Source organism: Lontra canadensis, unplaced genomic scaffold (assembly GCF_010015895.1).
Source record: "Lontra canadensis isolate GAN:19392208 unplaced genomic scaffold, GSC_riverotter_1.0 scaffold6, whole genome shotgun sequence".
Lineage (NCBI taxonomy): Eukaryota > Metazoa > Chordata > Mammalia > Carnivora > Mustelidae > Lontra > Lontra canadensis.
This window is the reverse complement of record NW_022631000.1, coordinates 21,327,819-21,353,728: the sequence shown is the minus strand read 5'-3', so window position 1 is coordinate 21,353,728 and position 25,910 is coordinate 21,327,819. Positions and strand designations below refer to the sequence as shown.

The following is a 25,910-nucleotide window of genomic DNA, read 5'->3' as shown; positions in this document are numbered from 1 at the left end:
ACTGATAAGAACAGCACGTGAAATAACATTAGACCCACAGATCTTATCAAACATACTGACTTTAAAGATATCTCCAAAATTAAAATTAAGACTTATAAATGAGCTTTTGTGTGTTGGGGGGCAGTCATCCTCAGCAAAAATAGTATTCTTGACTTAAAAAAGTTAAAGTGACCTCCTCTACTATATTTCTTTACAGAGAGTAACTTAATACTGAAGCTTTAGGAGTTTTTGCCAATGGAAAGCCCATGAAAGACCTCAGAAAAATAAATATAAAATGGGAGGATGAGACTTAATTCACATGTAACTTTCTAAAGCACGTTTCATGCAATAAACTCAGTATTCTCAGTAATATCACCATGATGGAATAGATAAGCATGAAAAAGGTGAATAAAAATGTTACAGATGCAAAAATTTTGGTGGGCCTACATTTCTTTTAAAATAATTTGTAACTAGATAATAGTGGTTGCCTGAATTATGTTACTATTTCCTGAGTTTGTATTTAAGCTATAAATAGCCTTTAACATGTACCTTCTAACTACATCAATATGCATATGCATGTATTCACATGTATGTACAAATAAATGTGTGACTTTATAAATACATGAGCATATGCTATATAAAAATATTTACATAGTCATACATTTAATGATAAAGAAATATATATATATGTACAAATACAGGGTGAACACATAATTCAGCATCTAAAACAGGACACTTTAGAGAGAAAAGGGATGCAACTAACAACCATGCCAGAGAAACAGGTACATACTGGTTCAGTACAAGGGGAAATAAAATGAATGGTCATCCTCTCTTTATTTATATATATATACACACATATAGATATTATATATAAATCTGTATATATACATGTACAAAATATAAATCTCTAGTATAAAATTCCATATTATAGTTTTAAGTACGTATGTGTATATTTACATAAAATGTATTTTAAAAGTAAGTAAAGTGCTTTTAAGAATTTTATAACTATATGATAAACACTTTATATAAATGCCATTGGGAAATTCATATATTTAGTTAATTCATATATTTAGGATCTTCTGCTGCTTTTGTCTCCTGCCATACTCCAACCTTCCCTAATAAACACACATTTAATGCAAAGGTGGGCATTTAAATAAGATACTTCTGACGATTAAATTACCTTTTCTTCACTAGCGTTTAAAATGAACTAGCTTTAAAAAAATAAAGTAGGGGAGCCTGATGGTGCAGTCGGTTAAGCATCCATCTCTTCGTTCCGGCTTAGGTGCTAATCTCAGGGTCATGAAATGAGCCCTGAGTCGGGCTCATTTCTGTGCTCAGTACAGAGTCTGTTTTGGTTTCTCTCCCTCTCCCTCTGCCCTTCCTCCCTGCACTCTCACTCTTTCTCTAAAATAAATAAATAAATCTTTAAAAAATAAGTCTATGCTCATGGTGAAATATTCGAACAGTACAGAAGTGTATTAAGGTACAAAGCAGAATCCCCTCCTCTAGCCTCGTCTCCCTTCCCCCACACCACTGCACCCACTAACACGCACAGCTCGCATACTCTCTACCACAGATACCTTTTTCCTAACTTTGGAAGATTTTGTAAATTACATCTGTATAAAAGCTCTAGGAGAAAACTGATATTTCCTCTTGAGTTTCTTCTAACCTAACCTCTATCTCCTCTGCTTGGCAATTCCTTGACCTTACTCATCCCGGCAGTGTCCGTCCTCTAGAATTTCTGGATTTGGGCTCCTACCTTTATTATAACATGTGTTATAACATTTTGTAGTGTTATGCATTTGTTCACATTTATACCCTTCCCTGCTTGATCCTCAAATGCAGGGTCAATCTAACCCATCTTTGTTCTCCTGACATTACGAGATACAGTATACTGTTGATGTTGACAGGGAGTGAGAGGAACTGCCCCCTCAGACCCTGGGCAGCAAATGGCTTAAATTATACATTGTGCTTAGAAAAGTTCCTGATTTAAAGCTTTAAAAATGAGAGCCAGATGAACCCAAGTTCTACTCTACAGAGAGTAAAATTAACAAAGTTAAGTCTCTGCCTTTGGCTCAGGTCATGGTCTCACGGTCCTGGGACTGAGCCCTTCAACAGGCTCCCTGCTCAGCGGGGAGCCTGCTTCCCTCTCTCTGCCTGTCTTTCTGCCTTTTTTTTTCTTTTATTAGAAAAATAAAATGAATTCCTGTTGATTTTTTCCCTAGTTCTCTTCTAAGCTGGCAATTCTCAAAGCATTTCATGGACCTTGAGTCTCAAAAGACCCTTTCGTCAGGCTCATGAGGGCAAAACAATTTTCATAATAACAAGAAGATGTCATTTGCCTTTCGTCCCCCACCATGCTAACATGTGCATCAACTGTGCAAAAGCAACAAGGGGTAAAAGAGCTGATGCTGCAGCAAACAGTGAGCCAGTAATACCCAGATGAAAAAGTAAAAATTATTAATTTTACTAGATCTTTTGACTATTGGATATACACGTTTTTACCATTCTGTGTGATAAAATGGGAGGCACATACAAAACACTAGCAGTGCATACTGACAAAACAATGACTGCCTTAAGGAAAAGCACTTGGGTGGTTCTTGGAGTTGTGAGTTAAATCAGCCAACTTTTTTTTATGGAACATCATTTTTACGCAAAAAAATGACTGACAAACTATGGTTATCTGGATGTGGACATCTGGGCAAACATACACTTGAAAATGAACTAAGTGTGCCTGTCATTTCTTTCTTGTTTTTTTTTTTTTTTTTAAGATTTATTTATTTTACAGAGAGAGAGAGAGAAAGTGTGAGCAGGGGGAGGGGCTAAAGGAGAGGGAGAGAGAGAATCTCAAGTAGACTCCCTGCTGTGCATGTAACATGGGGCTCAATCCCATGACCCTGAGATCATGACCTTCGCTGAAATCAAGAGTCAGATGCTTAACCAACTGAGCCAAACAGGCACCCCTCAAGGAAGTAGTCATTTTATTGCCAGTAATAAAAATTCAACTTTCAGGGAAATTACTATTTTGGAAAACTTGGTATTTAACATAAAGTTTGGTATCCACCACCATGAGCTCTATGCTTCTCAATACATAATGATTTTTCTAATGAGATTAGTGATAATGTTAAAGAATGTGATTTTTGGATAGCATGCAATGAGTCTGGAAGACCGGTACAGTTCAGGGAACTAATGTTTTCCGAATAACCAATGCATATTGTTACAAAAAAAACCATGCATGGGCTAAAAGGTGAAAGAAACATCAGTAGATTCAAATGTGACACAGTATGGAAAGTTCATTGCTATGGTTTCAAGTCCCGTGTTGTGACTAACCTTTAAAAAACCACCTACCTGTCAAGTTGTGGTGTAGTATTAAAGAATATCCACAAGTAACTGAAAAAGCAATTAGATAACTTCTCTCCTTTCCAACTACCTGTTTGTTATGAGGCCAGGTTTTCTTTACATACTTCAACTATAACAACATACTTGCCCCTGAATTCCAAGCTGACAGGAAAATCTAGCTATCTTTCTATCAAGCTAAACATTATGTATTTGCCACTGTTCTCATTATATTTTTTGCCTTAGAAGACAGTTATTTTTTAAAATAAGTTTTTTATCATGTAACTAGGTTTACTGTAGTCACTTTTCACGAGTTAATTGTTTAAGTTCTCCTTTTAAATTGTGAATATGGCAAATACTGATAGATTTCTAACTCCTGATAAGCTAAAGCTCTTTGGGTCCTCAATGATTTACAAGAGTGCAAAGGGGTCCTGGCACCAACAAGTTTGAGAAATGCTGTCCTTTTCTTTTTTTTTTTTTTTTTAAAGATTTTATTTGTCAGAGAGAGAGAGAGCACAAGCAGGCATAGTGGCAGGCAGAGGCAGAGGGAAAAGCAGGCTCCCCGCTGAGCAAGGAGCCTGATGCAGGATTCGATCCCACCTGAGCCAAAGGCAGCAGCTTAACAGACTGAGCCACCCAGGCATCCCAAGAAACGCTGTTCTAACTTACAATATTGTGAGTTGGATGGATGCTTAACGCTGTTCTAACTTACAATAATACCTTTAACAATCATTTTGAATGTTTTATTCAAAATGATTGTTAAAGGTATTATTAACAAATTTTTCTACTCAAAATAAATCAGATATAGGCTTAAAAGAACTAGGGACACAGAAGATGAAAATATGGTAAAATGTGAAGCAGAAATCCCCAGGAGAAGGAGAGGCCAAGGGACAGAGAAACACGGACATACCCACAGTCACACAGATACACATTCTATAGCTATCTTTAATAGCCCAAGCCTGACGTGGTTACTAACCATCTCTGGAGTCTGAGCACGGTTGAAAAATCAGGGGGACTAACAGTCCCTCCACACTCTCCATACTCAGGTGAAAATCGTTCCTTGATTTGCAGGACCTCTGCCTCTCTTCTGTTTGAACAATCTAGCAGTGCTTGTATTCTGCCCTGCAGATCTCAAGGGCTAGCTTGGTCCCAGTATTCTGTGTGCGCATATGATTCTATCCATTTATCTATCAAATTAGTTCCCTCCCCATCAGATCCTGGAGACCGCTCTTAGGCGCCAGTCCACTCACTCTGCAAATGAACTTGAAAAGAGGGAAACCATTCTTAGCAACGGCCTGGGCAACTAACTCCCTGTATTTCCAGCATAATTAAATCTTCCCTCCCCAAACAGTCCAGGCAACTTTACTGAAATACACAGAAGTCAAAAAACTGAAAGTGAGAGTTTCCGTATAAATTTTAACTCTCACAGTGCAAAGAAAAAAAAAATCTTGGAAAACTTCTTTAAGTTATTAATCGACAACATATCTATCATGTAGAACTTTATAGGGCTTGCTAATAAAACTTGGTGTACTTTTATTACTACATCTCTAAGACCCGACAGAGAGTGAAGTAATGCTGCCTTGAGTAAGGTCACTCTCCTGGGCCGGACTGAGGCCCGTTCTAAATATTCTTCTGATCAGAGGCATAGGCCAAGCGCCCTCTTGTAGCCCATCCGCTACTTAATTCCTAACGTATGTAACAACAAAACTGAATCAAAAGAGCAACTTTTGCTTCTCTCTACTGCATGTCTTCTTCTATAAAAAGAAACTTAGAAATAAAACCCAACTAAAAAAGAACACACTATATTAGGACATTGACCTGCAATCCTGCAAAAGTCAAACGCACAGTCCATTTTGGGGCAGTGTGCGGCCCATATCGAAGCAGAAGCTGCGAGTCCCAGCAGAAAGTGTGCCAACAGAGCGCAAGGCTTCAGCAATCCTGCTTCCCCATCCCAGCCGCATCTTTGCAGCACACTTTCTCGCAGTCATGTTGGGTGACTACATCAGACCTCCTCACGTGACAAGGTGTCAGAAATACACACATCGGATCTCAAAGATTACACAACAGAAGCCCTTTGTATAGTTTTGTCTAGGAAAAGGAAAATCCTCTTGATTTCTCTTCTAAATGCAGTCCCAAGGGGGTAGAGAAGAGCTGCATTTATCAGACTCAGATGCACTGAAACTCTCAGCTTGGGGAAGGCATCGTAAGGCAAGGGAAATTTGCGTCTTCAATGGGAATTCAAGTCGCTCAAAAGGCTGACATCAGAAAGCTGCCAGGGTGTATATGACAGAGGGAGGTTGCCTTGAACAACCTTACTTGAATATATTACTTTGAAAAGGTAAACATTTGGGCTCTAGACTTGTAGTTGCGTGCATACTGATTGTAAGAACAAGTTATTATCAGATTCATGAGTGATGCAATGGGCTCAGTTAAATATTTCAAGCTGCGTGTTTGGAAAGATGAAAGGGGGAAAAGGTCCTTGGCTTCTCTCTCTCTTTTTCAAACAGAAGAGTGTTTCAGGGTAGCCCATGCACCTTAGGTTCATCTCAGGATCGAGCTTGCCCACATACCTGCTTGCTTAAGAAACCCGGCCAACAGGCTCGAGTGTTTATCTCTGAAGCCCTCCAGTGCTGTGTTCGTTCCTCATCTCAGCCAAGCTCCACTGACACTCAGAGCTCCTGGCATGGAAGGCATTTTTAATCTGAATGCTGCGGGGGCGGGGACCGAGTTACCAAAATGACTAGGGACAGGGTTCCTGTCCTCTGAAACGTCTCAGTTTGGGGTGAGCTTATCATCAGGAGTTGCTTTCAAAAACCAAATACCATTTTCTTGTGAACCTAAAGGGCCAACTGATGTAATGGCCCTGTTCCTCTCAGTGAACTGCTTCCTCTTGGGAAGGGCAGAGGGAAGAACGGTCAGATAGTCTGGCTACTGAACAAGAATGGCTCTCCAGCCAGTCAGAAGGATGGGCCATCCTGAAAGGGACGGAACACCAACTGCGGCTTTGACCTTAAACTTTCTAAACCTACCTCCCCACGGCACCCTCCCTCTCTAGGCCCTGCTCCCTCTGCACCCCAGCCTTCTGAGGACTACCACACGACAAGGAATCACAGCTTACACCACTGGTTCTGTCTGGATGAGCCAGGAACTGGGCAGGGAGGAGTGAGGGGCGCAGCACACACAGTGCAGAGAACAGTGCCTGGCACACAGTGGGGTTCAGTGAGAGCGGGCTGGAACCAGCTGGAGGACTGACCGTGTCCTGCTCAGCTGGTGGCTTTGGCGAGAACTGCTTATGTAGTCCATGCTTCATGCGGTACATGGGACGATCTTTTAAAAACACAAATGAGATCAAGCCAATCCCTGCTTAAAACCCTTCACTGGCTTTCCCCTGAAGTCAGCACAAAATCCAGACCCTTCACTGTGGGGGCCCGGTGTGGTCCACGGGTCCTTTCCACTCTCTCTTGACTTGTCCACTCCCTTCCATCCCAGTCTCCGTGCTCAGCACATAGGCCTCCCTTTGCTTACTCCACCTGCCTAGTGTCTTCTGGCCCTGGGATCTTTACACACACCGATCCCCATACTGGCGGTGGCTGGCTCACTCTCATGCTCCAGGCCCAGCTCAGATGTCATCCTGGAAGGACCACCCCCTCTGTCTTTGATCCCGCTTTCACTTGCCCTCACCATGCCTGGTTTTCCTTCATACTACCTATCACAACCTGCCATTACCACGTGTTTGTGCCTGCCTGTTCACTGTGCACTCTGACCACCAGGAGGTAAGCTGCAGGAGGCTAAAGGACCTCATCCACCCTGTTCACTGCTATAGGACATGGCACATGGTAGGCACTTGGGAAATATTTGCTGAATGACTAGTGCTGTGGCCATGCACAAAAAACACAAATGAGGCTTACCCCGATAAAAAGAGCAAGCTTCCCCTCTCCCCTGCACTCCCTGTGCCCTGCACCCTGCTCTGCTTTTTTCTTTTCCATAGTACCCACAGCATTCCAATATACTACACAATTTACTCCTTTATTGCTTACTATCCATCTGACTGCTCCAACTGAAGTCTCACAAGGGCAGTCATCTTTGATACTCTTCCCTTCCGTGATGTAGCTACAGCACCTAGAAGAGAGCCTGACACACAGCAGGTCCTTAATATTCATTCACTAAATATACACTCCATCCTGTAAATAGATACGTTTCTAAATCAGTATCAGACATGGGTAGGTAGATATGGGCATCATACATATTGTCATTACAATTTGCAGCTGTTGAATCTCCCCAATCAATTTAGAATAAAATTGCTTTTATCTGATGTACTTCCGGTTGTGAAGCACTTCACATATTAATTCTTTTAATCCCCTTCACCATCCTGTGCAGCAGGCACATAAAATGGGGATAGTACCATATCCTCACAGGGTTAAGGGAATGAACAGAGCCTGTGCTGGGTATATGGAAGTTGGTATTACTGGGTCTGCATCCTGACAAGTACCACCTTGCAGGAGAGCTGTAACTGCTGACGGCAGCACATAGCCCAGTCCCCCACACTCCGTGGCCTCACGGGCATGTGCACGCACAGCAGGAGGGAAGACAGAGTGGGTGACCTGATCTAGCCACACAGAACTACCCTGCATGGAATGCAAAGAGCAGGCTTACTGTAGAGGGTCACCCCTGCAGAAGCCCACAGCAGGAACAAACTCAGGCTGAGATTAAAGAGCTAGACCGCTGGGGGCAGCCACCCTAGGTCAGCAGAATGTGTCTGAGTGGTCCTTGGGGAAGGGCAGCAGAGGCTGAGAGTGAAGGCAAGCAGACCCCTTGCCCTAGGCAGCTAGCCCCAGGGCAACCTGAACACTGCTAGGGACTGGGCTTTGGGCCTGGACTCTTCAAGGCCAGCCGGGTTGACAGTGGTGGTGCAGGAGGCGCTCTCTAGGTGCCCCCTAACCACACACACCACAGTCAGCCACAGTGTCTGCCCCACCCCCACCCAGAACTGACTAAGCACCCAACACCCACGTTGGCACTTTAAAATTTTAGTATTAAAAAAATTGACTTTTAAAGTCTATTACCGATTCAATTCAGTCTAAGTAAGCACTCAGAACACAAAGACCAAGGATTTCTTAATCTCAAGTGTATGCATCGGGAAAATGGGTTTTTCTTCACCTCCCCTTCCCCCCCCAACGAGTATTTAGATTTACCCTCTCTGGGGATGACGCAGGCTTCAGGGGTCAGGAAGATCATGCTGGAGCCCTGTCCATTAGGGTACGGCATGAGAGTAATGAGTATGAAGCCTCAGGAGACACTACGGAAAGAAGATCTCCAGGAGAGGGCCAACTTTGGGTGTGAGCTTTCTCCATGACAGACGGCAGTCTCCCCACAAACACAGAACGGAGACGTGGCCAGTGAGCCTCATTAAAACCCTAAGTCCAAATTCCAGTATCTTCACCACGGCTTATAAAGTCCTCTGAGACTTAACCCCATTTCCTGACACTCTAATCGGCATCAGCCTTCCTTCTGTTCCTAGAATATGCCTAGGATCTTCCTATCTTTGGGTCTCTGGACATGCTGCTCCTGCATCCCAAATGCCCTGCTAGCCCAGGAAACAGCCTATCCCTACCTCCATTCAACAACCCTTTCCCCCTCAATTAGGTTCATCTGTCATATATTCTCAGCATACTTTTCTTTCGTAGTACTCATTATGATTGTAATTAAGTATTGACAAATGGGTGCCTTTATCACAAGAGTATAAATTCTGTAAGGGCTAAAACTGTTTCACCAGTATCTCTAGCTCCCAGCACTCGACTTGGCACAAAACAGGTGCTAATAAACCTTTATTAAATGAGTGCAAAAACAAAAAGCACCCAAACACCAAGCCCTCTACAGCCCACAATACCAGGCACTGTTACCAAGCTTTCTAGATCCAGCATTAGATCAATGCAAACTGTCCTATTTGTCACCTATGCTTTGTTGAACATAAAAAAGCCAGGAGGCTGTTCTGACATGGTATAAGGAAACACAGACACACACACACACACACATACACACACTGAGAGCCATCTACTGTCCACAAAGTTGTCACTGCTCAAACAAGTTAAAACATTGAAACACAGCTTCAAAACACTGAAGAATAGCTTACTATTACTGCTTTGACTCAAAGGAAGGAAAAGAGCAATACTTCCGGCTCTACCGGTATGCTTTGTTCTGTTTAGGACAACAGGCCCCAAATGGAGTCACTTATGCTAAGCCCCATGTCCTCAAACTGAAACTTAACTTAGTTTGGCTCTCCCAGAAATGGAATCTTAAACCAATCAGGAATCAACCGATCAGCATTAAGTAAGTAATCTGCCCCATGATGCCCTGCTGTCCCATATAAGGAAAGTAACCTCGCAATAACCAATCTGCCTTTTTGCCCAGTATAACTTCCTTATTTTGCTCCGGTCTGCCTATAAAATCTTTTGCCTTGCATAGCTCTTCGGTGCTCCTTTTTATCTGCTACATTGGAGGCCGCCCAGTTCACAAATCACTGAATAAAGCCAATAAAATCTTTAAAATGTACTCAGATGAATTTTGTTCTTAAATAGTTTAAACTCCAGGGATTTGGCCTTTGTCCCTTGAGTACTTGTACTAAATTGGAAACAAACTTTTAAAATAACTTTAAAAAAAATACTAAAACTTCAAAGTAGTAAACATGTGGCTGTGTCATATTAAAAAAAAAAAAACTGTGCACATGCACTGGCCCATGACTTCTAACTATGCTATGAAGAACCCAGTCACTGCTGACTCCTGCTTGCTTTAGAGCCCCCCTTGGGCTGCCTTCCACAAATGAATCCCACCACAAATGAATCAATGTCCCCAATAAGACTTTCTCGTCAGACAGGAAGAAACTCACGTCATAGGCCAGCCACATCCGAGTACCCAGTACCATTCTACGCATTGTGTATACACTATCCCTATTAAGTTCACAGCAACCAGATTTCGCAAATGAGAAAACCGAGACGCAGAGAGACCTTGTAATTTGACGGGGGTCATTTTAACTCGTGGGCAACATAGCTGGGATTCAGAGCCAGGCAGTCTGGTGCAAACACCAGACTCTCCATTTCAGGTTCCGGCGCACCAGGAAGTAAAGAACTCAGCTTTTCCAACTCTTTCTTGGTATCAAAGGCTCATCTGCTCCTGACCCCAGCCTACTTACCAGTGTGGGATGCATCACCAATGGTTGGCTGGACCTGAGTGGGGCTGCCATACGCAGGGCACAGGTTAGGGCCTGCGATGTGCTGTGAGGAAGGGGAGGCTGAGAGCCAGCTCGTGCTGTGCTCTGTGTGGCCAGGCAGGTGCACTGGAGAGGGCTGCATCCTCCTGCCAGATGGAGGGGGCTGTGTCTTTAAAACACACAAAGATGCCATATGGGCCACCAGGTGGCCTTGTGGTGAATATTTTAGGGAAATTCAGAATTCTCCGTAACATTCTACTTTTAATTTGTTTTCCTAAAAAAAACCCTCCAAAGTAATATATGGTGCTCATAAATATTATTATTAAAGATTTTATTTTTAAGTAATGTCTACATCCAATGTGGGGCTTGAACTTACAACCCTGAGATCAAGAGTTGCATACTCTACCCAAGGAGTCAGCCAGGTGCCCCAATATTAGTAGTTTTTGATCCATTTTTATTTCAAGGTCGTATTTATCAAATGCCTACCACTCACCAGGTTACTGTGTACAACACAGGTTGCCATAAGAAGCGGGTATTGAAAGGGCAAGCGAGTGGAGAGATTACATAAAGCTCCTGAACCAGGAGGATGGAGAGACCCCAAAGCACTGTATTAGTCCAGTCATGAAACGGAGCTCTACTAAGGGACAATTCAGGATAAGGCGGCCTGGCCACGTCCAGTCTGGGACCGTGGCTGAGAGTCTGAACTTGGTGTCAGAGGGACCTGGCTCTGTCACGTTCTGACTTTGACCCTGGGCATGTTTCTTAAGCTCTTTGCACCTCAGCCTCATCTGTAAAATGGAGTTAAAAATAGAATCTACCAGGCTTAACATGAAGATTAAATGGTAATACCTGTAAGATGCTTGGTGGAGTATCTGGCACAAAGCTTACTAAAATTAATTATTATTATTATCATCAATTAATAATTAGTTGTACATGTCAGTAGGAAAAAATATTGCAAGCCTTGGCCCCAAGCCCCAAATATAGGAAATGTGAAATTCCTCAGTGGCAGGGACAAATGTTCTAGTTCACTGTGTGCCCAGAGGTCCCCACACCCCTCCCAGTGCTTACTATCCCAGAGAGGGTCAGCAGTTGGGTCATTCTTCCCCAATGCAGATGGCAGTTACATCTGGGCCTTCGCTCCTATGTGGGTATTTAGTTACAAGTATTGTCTAAATTCCCCCCCCCCTTATTTTTTTTTTAGTTGCTTTGGTTGTTAGTAGTCTTCTTAGCAGGTGGAAAAAAAGGTATCAAAACTTTAAAAAAAAAAATACGTCAACTTGGGGCACATGCGTGGATCAGTCTGTTGAGCGGCTGCCTTCATCTCAGGTTGTAGTCCTGGGATCGAGCCCCACATCAGGCTCCCTGCTGAGTGGGGAGCCTGCTCCTCCTCCCTGCTCCCTGCTCATGCTCTCTTTCTCTCTCAAATAAATAAATAAATCATTCATTTTAAAAAGTCATCTTTTAAAAAAATCATTCACTTAGGTATCTGTTAGCAATTCTGGTAAAAGGCTTGATAGGAAGGAGACCAAAATAATGTTTAAGACATATACTAAATCATCCATAACATTCCATGGTGTGTACTTGTCCTCTTAAGTCAGATCACTCAAATTATGCTGTATCAGGCAAAGCCAGGGTACGGTCAGTTTATCGGGTTACATGTTTTAGATAGCAACATTCTTTTACCTTCATAAAAAAGCCTCTCCTGGGGCGCCTGGGTAGATCGTTGGTTAAGTGTCTGACTCTTGGTTTCGGCTCACGTCATGATCTCAGAGTCGTGAGATACAGCCCCACATTCATTGCGTGTGAAGCCTGCTTAAGATTCTCCCTCTCCTTCTTCCCCTGTCCCACTCCCTCTTCTCTAAAATAAATAAATAAGGAAACATGTTAAAAAAAAAAAAAAAAAAAAAGCTTCCACTGTGCTCTACTTCTTCACCTCTCCTGCAGACAGACTCCAGGCAGACCATGTTTATTCCTCTCCCCAAGTACCATGGAACTTTTAGAGGGCAACATCTTGGGACCTCCTCCTTCTTACTTTAAACTAGGAATCTAGTAGCTGCTTCCATTATTTGGCTGTTAAAAAAAAGGGGAGGGGGAGGAATCTAGTAACATGTCAGTTTGGTTATGATTTTAGAGAACATTTTGGTTTTTTGATTTTAGAATTTTTTTATGTCTCAGTTTAATGGATTCATTAGGTTGTGGTTTGCTCAGAAAAAGAAAGTAAAAATTTGGGTTAATTTGGGGCTTAACGCTTATTTGGGATTCTGGTTCAAGCTTCCACTGAAGTCCTTGAAGAAAAATTTTGACAACTGTCCGATGTAATCAATATAGAAGTTCTAAGCCCTCCTTCTCCTGTACCACTGGGCTATCCTTTTTCTGTCTGTACAGTTTTATCTTTAGACTCAGAGGGTACAGCAGGGCCTCTGTGTACGCACTCCTGGGTTTAAGTTCCATTTCTGCCACTTACTAGCTGTACGAACTTGAACAACTTAATTAACACCTCCACACCCATTTTATTTTTTAAAGATTATTTATCTACCTGAGAGAGAGGGAGAGAGAGACTCCTCAGGCAGATGCCCCTACAGGGCTCAATCCCAGGACCCCAAGATCACAACCTGAGCCAAAATCAAGAGTTGGATGCTTAACTGACTGTGCCACCCAGGCACCCCCAAACCTGTGTGGTTTTTTTTTTTTAATCTACAAAATGGATATAATAGTGCAACTTAGTTCTTAATAGGATTAGATAAGACTACATAGATAAAATGTAGTATCTCATTCTATTGCTCTTTTCACCCTAATTTTCCATGAAAATTCCGGGAAACAATACTTACAACTCTTTTCTTTAGCCCATCTCATTTTGATAATAGCAACCAATTTACTGCTTGTCGGTTGAGAGGCTGTTGGAATCAGGGGACATTTTGTACAGAGAGGTTTCTTTGAAGCTGAATGGAAAGACGGGTGGCCTGGAGAGTCTCAGGCTTCACGGGTTTCCAGTGAGCCTGAGCAAGACTAGTTCTGACAGGCTCAGCAGCTGGGAGTCAGGCTGACCCCAAAAGAAAAGATGTTAACTAAAAAATACTCATGGAAAGTTAAGTACAAAAACAAATATTTAGCAAAATAAGGGACTGTGGGTAAGAGTTCCTATATGAAAGTCTTGGGAGGATTCGTTGACCTAGGTACATAATGCAACTGTGAGAACAAACATTTACTTCGAAAGAATAAGTACATGCATCACGATGTTAACATCATGATACATAAAGCCACATACAAAATTAGTGACGGTTGTTTTGGAGGGATGGGGTCCTACACACCCATTAAAGATAGCACCAACCCCCCTCCCAACCTTACAGCAAAGAATAAGAGAAGAGGCGAGTGGCTTCTCTGGGTCCACGCGTTGCTCCTTCCACTCCAGGTAAAGGCGCTGAGCAAGACGGCTCTCAGACCGTCATCCGAACCCCCAATTAGACTATTACTCAGTTTCTTCACACACAGAAATGGTAAAAACGTCCAAGTGGCCAGCCTCACCAGGGTTCATGGACAGAGTTAGGGCAGGCAAAGCATTTTACAACCTGAGCACTATGTTCTCTCCACAGCTTCATTCTGTTCCCTCCTCATCACAACGGGAAGGAGGCCTTGAAGCACTACGAAGAAGTCATGCCCCGAGTGACAGTCAATACCAGCAGGAAGGAGAGGAGGCAGGCAGCCAGTGTTCTGCCCCAGAAGAGCTGGGGCTGGATGCGGGAGGAAGGGGAAGGGAGGCCGTGGAAAAAGGAGCCTGGGGCTCCCTCCCTAGGAGGCCTCTGCACTGATGTCCTTCCTAGTGAACATGACTCCTGGGACAGTCTGGCTACTGTGTCAGTGAGCCTGCCCACGCTGCTCTTCCAGGCTCTTCAGGGGCTTAGTAACAGGATGACGGTCATAAAAGCAAGTTCTCTAAGGCAGTTCCCAGCTCCAAGATCAGGCATTCCCTGTTAAAAACAGAATCCCTGAAACGGAGCTTCAAGCCTGCTTTGAGGTTCTTTTACATATTTGATGACCACAGCCCATCCCCAGTCCAGAGAACTGCGTCCACAAGATGGTGCTGAGTCCACATGGAGAAATGCTTTTGTGTCCTGGGTAGCTGGTAATCCAGTCCCCCAGAGCTTTCTGAAAATGGGCAGATGAGTAGGCCCAGCTCCAAAATAAATGGACAATGAGTGTTCTAGGTAACAAGAGGCAGAGACAGTCTGCTTCTTAGTGGACACTGCACTCTAAGTCATTCTTAATTTGCCACGAACGGCTTCTGAAGATTCTTCAGATTGGAGGTGGGGAGGGCTCCACCCAGCACAGGCATTTCCTCCTCAGAGGAGCAGTTCTCACTGGTAGCAAAGAAGGGGCCCTTAACTGTGGTCTCTGCCCTTTGAAGCTTTACTCTGCATGGCCCCTTCCCTGGGCTAAACATCTCAAATTCCTTCTGCTATCCCACTGCAAAGAGGGTTTTGTACACAAAAGGAGCATTAGATTTGGTCCAAGCCTCTCATTTTGGATGTGAGAAAACTGAGGCATGGAGAAGTTAAGTTAAATGACTCGCCTAAGAGCTCATGGTTTGACCAAACCTGGTTGCTAGACTTCTGGTTCCACATGTTTCACTATACCGTGCTCAAAAGGCAGATGCTGGGGCCTGCTTACTAACAGCATGACCACAGAAAGGACCTGACCTCCCTGAGCCTTGGTCTCCTCCTCTATAAAATAGAGAGAATACTACACACCTCACAGGGTGTGGGAGGATTAAATGAGAGTATCTGAGCACTCGGCAAGTGCAAATATGAAGCAAATAAGTGCTTGATAATTGGTTTTATTTAGGTTATACAGGTTTCTTTTTTTGGCATGGGGTTCTCCTTTTTTTCCTTGTTTTCTTCCTCCTCGGCTTCCAAACTTCCAAGCCTGAATTTTTTAACTGAAGCTCAAAAATTCACTCATTTATTCTAACTAAATTTAATCACGTTCATTTTGTTCAACATCTCCAGTGTGTTGGGCTATTTTTAGAATGTCACTTCGGTCTTATAATAGATCTACCAATTTCTTTTACGTGTCACACAGATTCATGCTCTGGAAACTTAACAGGTTAAATTCAAGATGGCGATGTCTGTGACAAAAGGGCAGGACTGTTTTCTGTGCCCACCTCCAGAGAGTGGCAGAATGTGGCTATTCTTCTCAGACACACACACCCCACCCGTACAGATCATATTTCAAGATCAGGACTTGGAAAATATTTTTCAATCTATCAGAATAAAAAAGATAAAGCTTTGGTTTCATTTTTGAGGAGGAAGGAGGTTGAATCTACACGATGAGGAAGTGACTCTGTAAAGAACAGCTCTGGCTGTGTTAATGCATTAATGTGTTCAGAATCAAGACACTGAGACCTCAGGGTAGGTGAGCTCTTGTGCTGAGATCCAGAAGACTTCTGAGCTGCAGAAAAGAAAAGTTTTACTTGAAAGAACAAGATGTCAAGCTCTGTGGAGTTGAACTGTGGTCCCCGGGCTGGCCCTTGGTTTCAGGTGAACCAATGCAAACCCTAAGCAGTTATAGTCTCTCGGCTCTGTTGTTTCAATAAGCACAAGACCTTAATTTTCTAACCACTCGTCTCCACTCCCACATCCTCCCTAACTAGCTCATGCCATTTGTGTTTCTGGGGCTCAAGACACAGCATCCCCGTACTCTGCCCCACTGGGAAACCAGATAACCTGCAACTGTTTCAGGGCCCATATTCACTAACCTAGCAGAATACCACCTTTCCCCATCCTCACACTTCTCAAAGGGCAACCTTCTGGACCGAAACATGGGACAAGGCCAAGGACATCCAGCCTTACTCCTGTTTAGCTCCCGACCATTTACAAATCACTTTCATACAAACCATTTCATTTTCTTTCTCACAATACCCTGGTGGCTGTGAGATATTTCCATTTCAAAGATGAAGACACTGAGGCTCGGAAAAATTAAGCCAAAGTCCTAATACCACATATCACGTAATTGGCAAGGCTGGGTTTTCAACCCTGATCTTGTGACTGTGGGTCACAAACTCCTAGCATACTTAAAAGGAAGACTGTATTTATGTGAGTCCAAATGTCAGTAAACATAGATCACCATCTCACCCTTTGAGTGGTATATTTAGTAGCTGTATTTGTTTTATGCCAAATTCAGTCCCAAATGTGTATGTGCCACTCCAAAGACTACTTAGCAAGAGCTGTTCTGACCAACAGAACCAGTTTTTCCTGACCAGCCGACACACCATTAACACTGCTGGCCAGGAGATCATCCATGCACTCCATTGTGTTCTCTGCCATCTTGCACTACCCAATCACACAGCATTTTAATTAATTCTGTAAAATGGGAATGTCGGAGATGATTATTGGGTTAGTTAAATGAAGCAATGAGTATGGAGACAGTGGCTAGCAAGTATTCAGTTAGTGGCATTCCATACAGCTACCACAACTACTACAACTTCATTACATTCATTACAGCCAAGTAGAGTTTTGTTTTTTTAACAAGTGTTAGATGAGGTATAAGGCAGCATGGGCCCAATTATCCAGAAAAGCAGAAACACTATTTTATCCCCTTGGCCTTGTTTAATCCTTTATTTCTTCCTCATTGAGCAACCTCCTGATGCGCACTATCTAATGGAAGAGACAGACATGCAGACAAACAGCTCTCTGTGATGATCACAGTGCTCCAGCAAGTGTGCCCAGGACTCTGGAAGACCCAGCTTTGAACGGAGTTTGAGGAAGAAGAGTCAGGGAGAGAGGTGGAACCAAGTCTTCAAAGACAGGGAGCATTTCTTTGGAATCCAAGAGAGAAAAACCTCTAGACAAGGCAGAGGTCTAAGCAAAGGCAGGGCGGTGTGAGACCGAATGACACCCTGAGGGACTGGCAAAGAGGTGGGGATGGCTGCTGCACAGGCTGTGGGGAGGGCCTGATGAAGATGCAGAGGGAGACACTGGCAGGAACCGAGCTGTCAGGAGTTTTGAATGTTACCAAGACTTTGGATTTTATCCTCTGGTCCAGAAGTTCTCAACCCTAAACTGCACACTGAAATCACTCATGGGAACTGAAGAAAGAACCAACATTAGGCTCCAACCGGAGATTCTGATTTGTTTGGTCTTGTGTGAATACTGGGTATGGCGATTTAAAAACAAAAAACAAAAAACAAAAAACAAAAAACAAAAACAAAACTCTCCAGATGATTCTAATGAGTAGTCTGGACACTGGTGAGTCATTTAAAAGATTTTAAGCAGGAATCATTTGGCAAGTTTGAAACAGGTCATTCTGGGAACCATTTGGTGAGAAGGATGTCTGGAGGGAGTCTAGTGAGAAGACAAGGAAAAGGTGGGGAATGAACATGGGAGAAAGATTTGAGAGCTATCTGGATATAAGAACCAACTCACTGGAAATCAAGAGAGAGGGAAGAATGAAGGTTGACAGCCCAGTTCCATTACCTGATGTCCCACTGGCAGGTAGGGAACCGGATAAAAAAGCTGGTTTGGGAGGAGGATAATGAAGTCTGTGCTCCCTGAGGAGCCCGTGGGAAATGCAGGTGGTGCCCTCAATCAACAGGCATCCCAAATAGACCTTGCTGCTGAAAGGAAGCTGGGCTCAAGATACAGATGTGCACTGCACAGACGCACAGGAGGTGGTCGAGAACACAAGCAGGGAAAGGATCCAAGGAAGGCAGAGTGGACGGACAGAAGGTGCTGCGGGAATACCACTACCGAGGGGTAAAAGATATATTGGAATCACCTGGAGGCCCTTATTAAAACTTTAGTTTCTGGATGCCACCCCACACTGACAGAATCTGAATGGCCAGGGGTCATGCTCCAGAAATCAATTTTTAACAAGTTCCTAGGCATTTCTGAATCCAGACTAGGAATGGACATTGTTATCAGCTTCCTAATAATGCTGTAACAGGTTACCACAAATGTGGTGACTTAACAACATCAGAAATTTATTCTCTCATATTTCTGGAGGCTGGAAGTTTGCAATCAAGGTGTCATCAGGGACGTGCTCTTGCTGAAGACTCTAGAGGAGTCTTCCCTGCCTTTTCCAGTTCTAGGCAGTCATTGATTGATTTGGTCACTCAATCTCTGCCTACATCTTCACAGGGCCTTCTCCTCCTTCTGTGTTGCTCCTCCAGGTGTTTACAATGCCCCTTGTCTTTGGACTTAGGGCCCATCCCACAATCCAAGATGAACTCATCTCAAGATCCTTAACTAATGTGTATCTGCAGACCCTTTTTCCAAGTAAGGTCATATTCACAGCATTGCGATATGAACGTACTTTTTGGGGGCCACCATTCAACCTACTACAGACACCATGGCAACAACTCTGTATAAGTGGGAGAGGGAACTGAGATCCAGAGCTCCAAGCTAAGTTCCCTGACAGTGGCAGGAAGAGGACGGAGTAAAGAGGAAGAGAGAGGGCTGGTGCGGGGACTAAGATCTACAGCTGCACCTCCAAGTCTTATGCTGCCCAAGGGACCCGGGTCACTCAGTATGCAGGGCACAACGCCATCTGACAGCACCATGCAGACTGGAAAAAATCACCCCAATCACAAATTAACAAAGACCACGGTACCCTCAAAACACAGGTGAAAGCTTTGAAAGGCTGAAAAGGCTTTCCATTAACTCACGTTCTAAACTAATTTGATAGGAAGTTAGGATTTCATCTCTAAGATATTGTGGCCATTTTGTCCCCACCACCCTAGTAGCTCCCAGTCCAGACAAGTCACCAAGGCGGCACTGGTTACTGGGATTGGTTATTTCTATCCTTCAGAATGTTTCCGTAGGAGCAGGCAAAACTCTCAGTCACCAACATTAAAGAAGGTTCAGTTATACCTCCCTTCTCATGCCTCCCAGAGTCCCCCAGTCCTTGCTGAGAGCCCAGCACTCCCTCTTGTCACACTGCTACATGTTCCAGCACTGTAGTCCTAAGTTACAATGACATGTGTTGCTTTCCTGACACATGAAGGTTTTCTGGCCTCTTACCACAGGAATTTCCCTTCTTGGCAACATTGTTTGCATGGCCTAAGAGCCATGGCAGGTGAGGAAGGTGGAAAGGAACCAGGTGCTATGTTCAGGTTAAAGTCACAGCCAGGGAATCAGGGAAATTCAGGGAATTCTAGCCTCCAGAATCAGATTCCTAGTGTGGTCAAAACCACCCCATCACACATCCCAACGGTATGATGTAAAAGGTACATATCCCAGCCCCTACCCCCTAAGACCATCCTGAAGTATCTCCTCACTAGCAAACCCGTAAGGACCAGTTTCTCTGCAAGTCCGTCCCTGGGCTTCACCACACCACCTAGAGCAGTGTTCCCCATGCACTAATGTGCACGAGTCAGCTGGGCAGCTCGCGAGGCACACTTTCTGACACAGTGAGTCACGTTGGTGTGATCCGTCTTCCTTTACATCAGGGTCGAGAGAGCTGATGTACGTGGCTGAGTTGAAGGTTTAAGAAAACCAAGTCCCCTTACCTGCTGGTGAAATGATAATAACTATAATGGTGAGGATGATAATGCCAATGACAATAAGAGCTAATATTTACTGAGTACATTCTACATGCAAGAGGCCCTGTGCTAAAGTGCTTTATTGACACTAAGACTCAGCTCCAAGAGCCCTAAGGAAAACAGGAATTGTACAAAGAAATGGAGAAAAAAGGCAAGGCATTGTAAATTCCAGAATGTGCAGAAGGTGAGTCAAGTGTCAACAGAGACAGAGGCCAGTTCTCACACTGTGCCCTTCTGGGACTAGTTAGGAAATGGCTAACTGCTTGATATTTCAGAAAGCATCTTTGGGCCGAGCCAGTCACACCAGAGACTAGATATATGGCAAAATGCCTGCTGTCCTTCACTGTCACCCCATGGCCCAATGCCAGCCAGATTAGCCTCTGCAGTCTTCGCTCCGTTCCGCTACCTTGGGGCACCATGCCTGAACAGGCAGGGGCTTCCTTTGGTGGATTCTTCCTGTTCTAGCCTGAGATGGGCACATGGAGCACTGAGCAGCTTAATCAAGGCTGCTGTGTCTGATGCCTCTCCAGATGTCCTCCAGATGTCCTTGGACATACATGCTGTGTTTTGCAGCTGATTCTACTGACAAATCGCTTGGCCTGTATGACATGGATACAGTTTATCTCCAAAGTGGCTCCCTTATTTGCTGCGACATGAAGAAGGTTCAATGGCCATGACTTTTCTTTGGGATGGGTCTTAGAGAACTTCAAGCCCAACACTCTGCAGGAAAAGACTGGGCAGGCTGCCAAGGAAATGCAGACTGGTAGGCTGAGTCAGATGGTGTGGCTCTCTGACTGGCAAGCAGGCAGTCCAGAGGCCAGATTCAGACTGCAGAAATGTTTCATCTGGCCCTACAGTAGTTTAAAAAAATGTCATGCCACCATTTTGCCATTCCATCTTCTTATACCCAGCCCACATTGAACATTTACATTCTCTTCCTGCCCCTCCATGTACCTTTAGGCCCTAATCTATACTAACATAAGTATAAACCACTTCTAAGTTTTATTTTGCCTACAACATCTCTGTCTCTGTACAGTGATTCATTGTCCTCCTAAAATTTATGTGATGAGGTATCAGTATTCAAGCTTCCGAAACTACTGAAGTATTACATCTTAATGAGGGACAGGTGGTGAGAAGCCATGACATGGAATATATTTGCGTTACAGAGTATTTCTTCAGGATTCCTCCGGTTTGTTCATGCCCATGTGGAAAATTTCTTAATATACGAATCCTAAGGGGCAGAGCGGCAGAGAGCAAACTCTTCACTTTGCTCTAAAATTTGCTTTAACCCTAAGGTCAGCTTGAGCTCCACAAAATCAGATTCATACTCTTGGGAGGCACCCAGCTTTCCTTTTCCAAAGAGGCTCTGTGCTCATCATTAGCAGATGATGTGGTGAGGGACGCAATCTCTGCTGAGAATGCAAAGGCCTTCACAGGTAGCTCCTTACTGTGTCAGAGTATTTTGGACGATACCACGCTTCACCACTGTGTCACACAAGTAACAATTCCAAAAACTAGACCACAGAAATGCAGCCTGGACAACCTAGCAGTCTGGGCTTCAAACAATGGGATCAACACAATAAAGCACATGCCCTAAGATCACAAGTGTCTCTAGGGAATCTTTGTGAACTGCTCGGGAGAACAATGGTGGTCAAGCTGAGGAAGCAGCTTCTGTTCTAGAGACCCTGGACTGGGGGTGGGGATGCAGAGCTGATCCTTTTGGCCTCGGTGCTCGTCTGGGGCCTCTCGGAGAAAAGCTGCTGATACTCTTGCCCTGTTCTGCCCCACTTCCTCCCCACTGTCAATAAACAGCCCATGGTTCCCAGTGTTTTCCCTCCCTGGTAAGGTACCAAGGCACAGAGATCATGTTCACAGACCCGAGCTCTCATATATTCGAGGCCACGTACATACGTTCCGTGCATACACATTTCCTCCTGCCGTGTTTTCCATCATTTCTCTTCCCCCTCCCATTTTTCCAGTTTGAAGCCACTGCTGGCAACACGGCAATCTCTGGAGTGAGGCCAGGCATGGCAGCAAAGATCCCCGAGGCAGCCTGGGATTGCAAAACAGTCACCTCCTCCCATGGTCCAGGAGATACAGGTGACTGGCAGAGCTGTCAGGTAAGCCCATGGGGAGGTTGGACGAACGCTAGAGGCAAAAGAGCTTCTGCACTGTGGAAACGCTGCAAAAACCCTGGCCGTTCACACAGATGGACACACAGCGCTTTAGACAAAAGAAAGTGCCTGGGGAAACTGGTTGAGGGAAAAGGCAGGAGGAGGGAAGACTAGGAAAGGAACTGAGTCTCAGGGAGCTTCTTCCAATTTCACCCCAAAAGACATGACACTGACGCTGAAGGAAGGTTTCTGGCAGGAGTCAGGTATCCAAATAGTTACCCTACTCACCTGTTAGGCTGAAAGTATCTGGGGGGCGTGCGGGGAGTAGGGGGAAACCGGGAGCAATCGCAGCAATAAATAAGCTGTCTACACTAAAAAAAAAAAAAAAAAAAAAGTGAAAATCCCCCAAACAAACCCAAAGCCACTGCAGATAAAAACCCATAGTAGGCTGTTTAAAAAATTATGCTTTTAAATATACTGATCTAAAAAAAAATCTGAAGAACAGGCTGCTCAGAGAACAGCTCGAGTTTCTGCTTGTGCTTTCATTTTAGAAAACAAATGCTCAGAGACTCCACGGTGGGAGGAGCTTCTCACAGGGATTCAAACTCACAGAAAATGGCCACCGGGTTTAGAAGCCTGAACACAACAAACAGGACACTCAAGGGACCTTCTGGGACGACACTTACCTTCTATGACAGTAGCTGTCTAGAGGCAGATACAACCTTTTTTTCTGACCAGTAACATAAATCAAGGCCTCCAAAGGATTTGTTTGCTGAACACCACAATGACTAATCACCCGACTTTTTTTTTTTTTTTATCCTCCCTAAGCAAGGGGCGAAGAAATAGGTCATCTTTAATGTAAGGTAGCATCAAGGATTGGAGGTAAGACTCCCATCTAAGCTTCATTTAAAAAAAAAAAAAAAAAAGGTCTCAAAAAGTATTTCCTAAAATAGAGACGCACAAATCACCTTATCAGAAACTCATAACAATAAATAGAAGAGAAAGTCTTAAAATAGATGATTCAAAAGTGAAAAAGTTCTTGAGTGATTTCCTGAAAATGTCAAAACCAAAACCAAATATGAAGAATGTTAAATATACAACAAAACAGGGTAAGAGACTCACCCTGCAGTGCACATTCATTTAGGAAAACGTGTGTTTCCCAGGTGATCAGTGGTGCTTCCGTGCACAAAGGCAACTTATAGTGCAGTAGCTAAAGAAACTCCAGAACTGCTAGACCTCAGAAGGACAAAATTTAAAGGTCAGATTCTTTTTTAAACCCTATTTAGCACAGCACTCAGGGTAGGCCAGTTCTCTAACGTCTGAGTAAAATCCTCTTTCTGGCTTCATGTCCCTGCTACTTACTATTTTCTTCATCTATCCTAGTGTCTTCTGCTTCCTCAGGGTGGGCCTCCCATGAAAGCACAAGTGGAACTCCCCCTTAGTCCAAGGGAAGGGTGGAACACGCTGCACCAGGCTTGGGTCTGCGGCAGGCACCCGGGAGGCACGTATGGCTTTGGCTCCCATGAGACAGTCAGCTGCTTCCACCCACCAGCATAAAGACAGCAGGGAACCCTGAGAAACCTTGCTCTCAGAGCTTGTGTCAGGGGCTTCAGGACCAGAATAAGCCCACAGAAGCAGGGACAGACCAGAATGCTGAGTAGATGTTGTTTTTTCTTTTCTTTTCTTTCTTTTTTTTTTTAAGATTTATTTTAGTGAGAGAGAGAACACAAGCAGGGGGAGGGGCACAGGGAGAGAGAGAATCCCAAGCACACTCCCATCCAGGGCTCGATCCCACCACCCTACAATCACGATCTCAAGACCATGATCTGAGCCACAATCAAAAGTCGGATGGCCCAACCAATTGAGCCACCCACGGGCCCCTGCTGACTAGACTTTTTAAAAAGGAAATCCTCCTCTTTGGGTCTAGAAGAGAATCAACCTTCTAACGCTAATCAGAAATCTCTATGCCTACGTGAACACGTACACAAGTTTGGGGAGACTGCAATTCCAGATGTGGTGGGTCTCTCTTGCCTGGCAAAGTAATAAATTCGGTTTTGTTTTTACTGAATTGGTGGTCTTATTATCTAATCGTAATCAACTCTACAAATAATCAGAAGTTGTTCTAACTCATGAACAGGAAAAGTAACATAAACAAAATGGGGCCTAGAAACAATATCCAACTCACAAAGCAGGAAGGAAGTGACAGCTCATATCTATCTCACCTTGCACAAAGCCTGCCTTCATGGATTGCTGAAATAACCCCAGGATGTTCCTCCAGGATTTAAACAGCCACTGGATTTCTCATGAAAATGCAGCATACGGCATAAAAGTGGCCAGCAAAAACACAAGCATACCAGTGGCCAGTGTGAGCTGGGTCTTCCTCTCTGTGTTCTTCAGAAAAATATTTAATTCCTCTCAAAACTAAATTATTTTTTAGCTTAGAAATTTGCACTGAAATAAGAGAGAAAAAAGTGCTTTATTTAAAAAATAGGAAACGCCTCCTGCCTCTCCCAGTTTAAAAAGACCTTTTCTTGACTGTTTTATTTTATTTTATACATTTTTAAAGATTTTATTTATTTATTTGACACAGAGTGAGAGAAAGGGAGGGAGATTACAAGCAGCGGAAGTGGCAGGCAGAGGGAGAGGGAGAAGCAGGCTTCCTGAGGACCAAGGAGCCTGATGCAGGACTCTGTCCCAGGACCCTGGCCAGGGTCATGACCTAAGCCAAAGGCAGATGCTTAACTGACTGAGCCACCCAGGTGGCCCTCTCGACTACTTTCGTCAATCCAAGTGCTCAGCAGGATGGAATTTTTGCATCACGGTGTCCAACTGTATACTAGAAGCCCAGCTGCCATTCTAGTCCACTCTCTCCAACAGAACAGTCTCCGCCCCTCTTTAAGCTTTGCTTGCTGCCTGCCATCTTCTGCTCTCCTGATCACCTGCCTCAAGACAGGACTTGCCTGCTTCTGTAGACAGTGTACCAGAATGGGCATTAGATACCGGGTTCTATTCCCAGTTTGCTACTACCTGTGTGATATTGAGTAAACCCTATGATGTCTCCTTATCTAGAATGTGAGGAGCTGGTTTGGGCTAGTTTATTTCTACGGTTCTTTCTAGCCACAAAATTTGAAAACCATGATTCCCTCCCTCCCATTCTGCTATCTTTTGATTGACTGCCAGCCAGTCTCAATCTTTTGGTAAGAATCCTAATTTCCTCCAAAACAAATAATCTCTCACCCTTAAATTCACACACTTTCCTCAAGAGTATATAAAGTAAAAGCAGAACCCAAAGACTGGCTGGTATTAGTCTATCTATGAGAAGAGTTGGAGGGCACTCTGAAATCAGGACCCCTGGCTGACCTCAAACATGGACTGAACTCTCATCCCACCTTTCCACCTGCTTGTTCCAGCCCCTCTGCTTTTCTGCTGGAGAAGGAACAGAATTATTGCATCTTAGAGCTAGAAGAAGCCTTGGTTACAGACGAGGAAACCAAGCCAGCAGTTACAGGACTTTCCTTCCCAAGGTCACCCAGTGGGTCGCGGGCACAAGTCCCAGGCTTCCTGGTTGATCTGGTCTCTCACAACATGCTATTTTGTATCTCCTCCCCCAAACTCTCTCTGCAGGGGTCTGGGCTCTTTCCCTCTCCCCACTGCAGCCTTCCTCAAGGCCGCAGAGGGTCACCAACAAACACTTGCTGAGCACCTCTGGGCTATCCCCCAAGGAACGGTTCTAAACTTTCAA

The 25,910-nt window shown here is 44.1% G+C and overlaps 1 protein-coding gene across 6 annotated transcripts in view; it reads right to left on the bottom strand.

Annotated features, from left to right (window-relative positions):
* ZBTB38 (zinc finger and BTB domain containing 38) overlaps positions 1-25,910 on the bottom strand; it is a 75,077-nt gene that overhangs the window by 10,222 nt on the left and 38,945 nt on the right. Inside the window, exon 5 of one of the 6 annotated variants that reach the window (XM_032852363.1) lies at positions 7,353-7,446. The exons of 4 other annotated variants lie outside the window; for them this stretch is intronic. Coding sequence is in view for 1 of the 2 variants with exons in the window: in XM_032852358.1 (XP_032708249.1) it covers positions 10,502-10,552 (51 nt within the window). In the remaining variant the exon portion in view is untranslated. Of the gene's footprint in view, positions 1-7,352; positions 7,447-10,501; positions 10,715-25,910 lie in introns of those variants that run through there. One more of the 6 variants, XM_032852358.1, reaches the window with a different exon arrangement.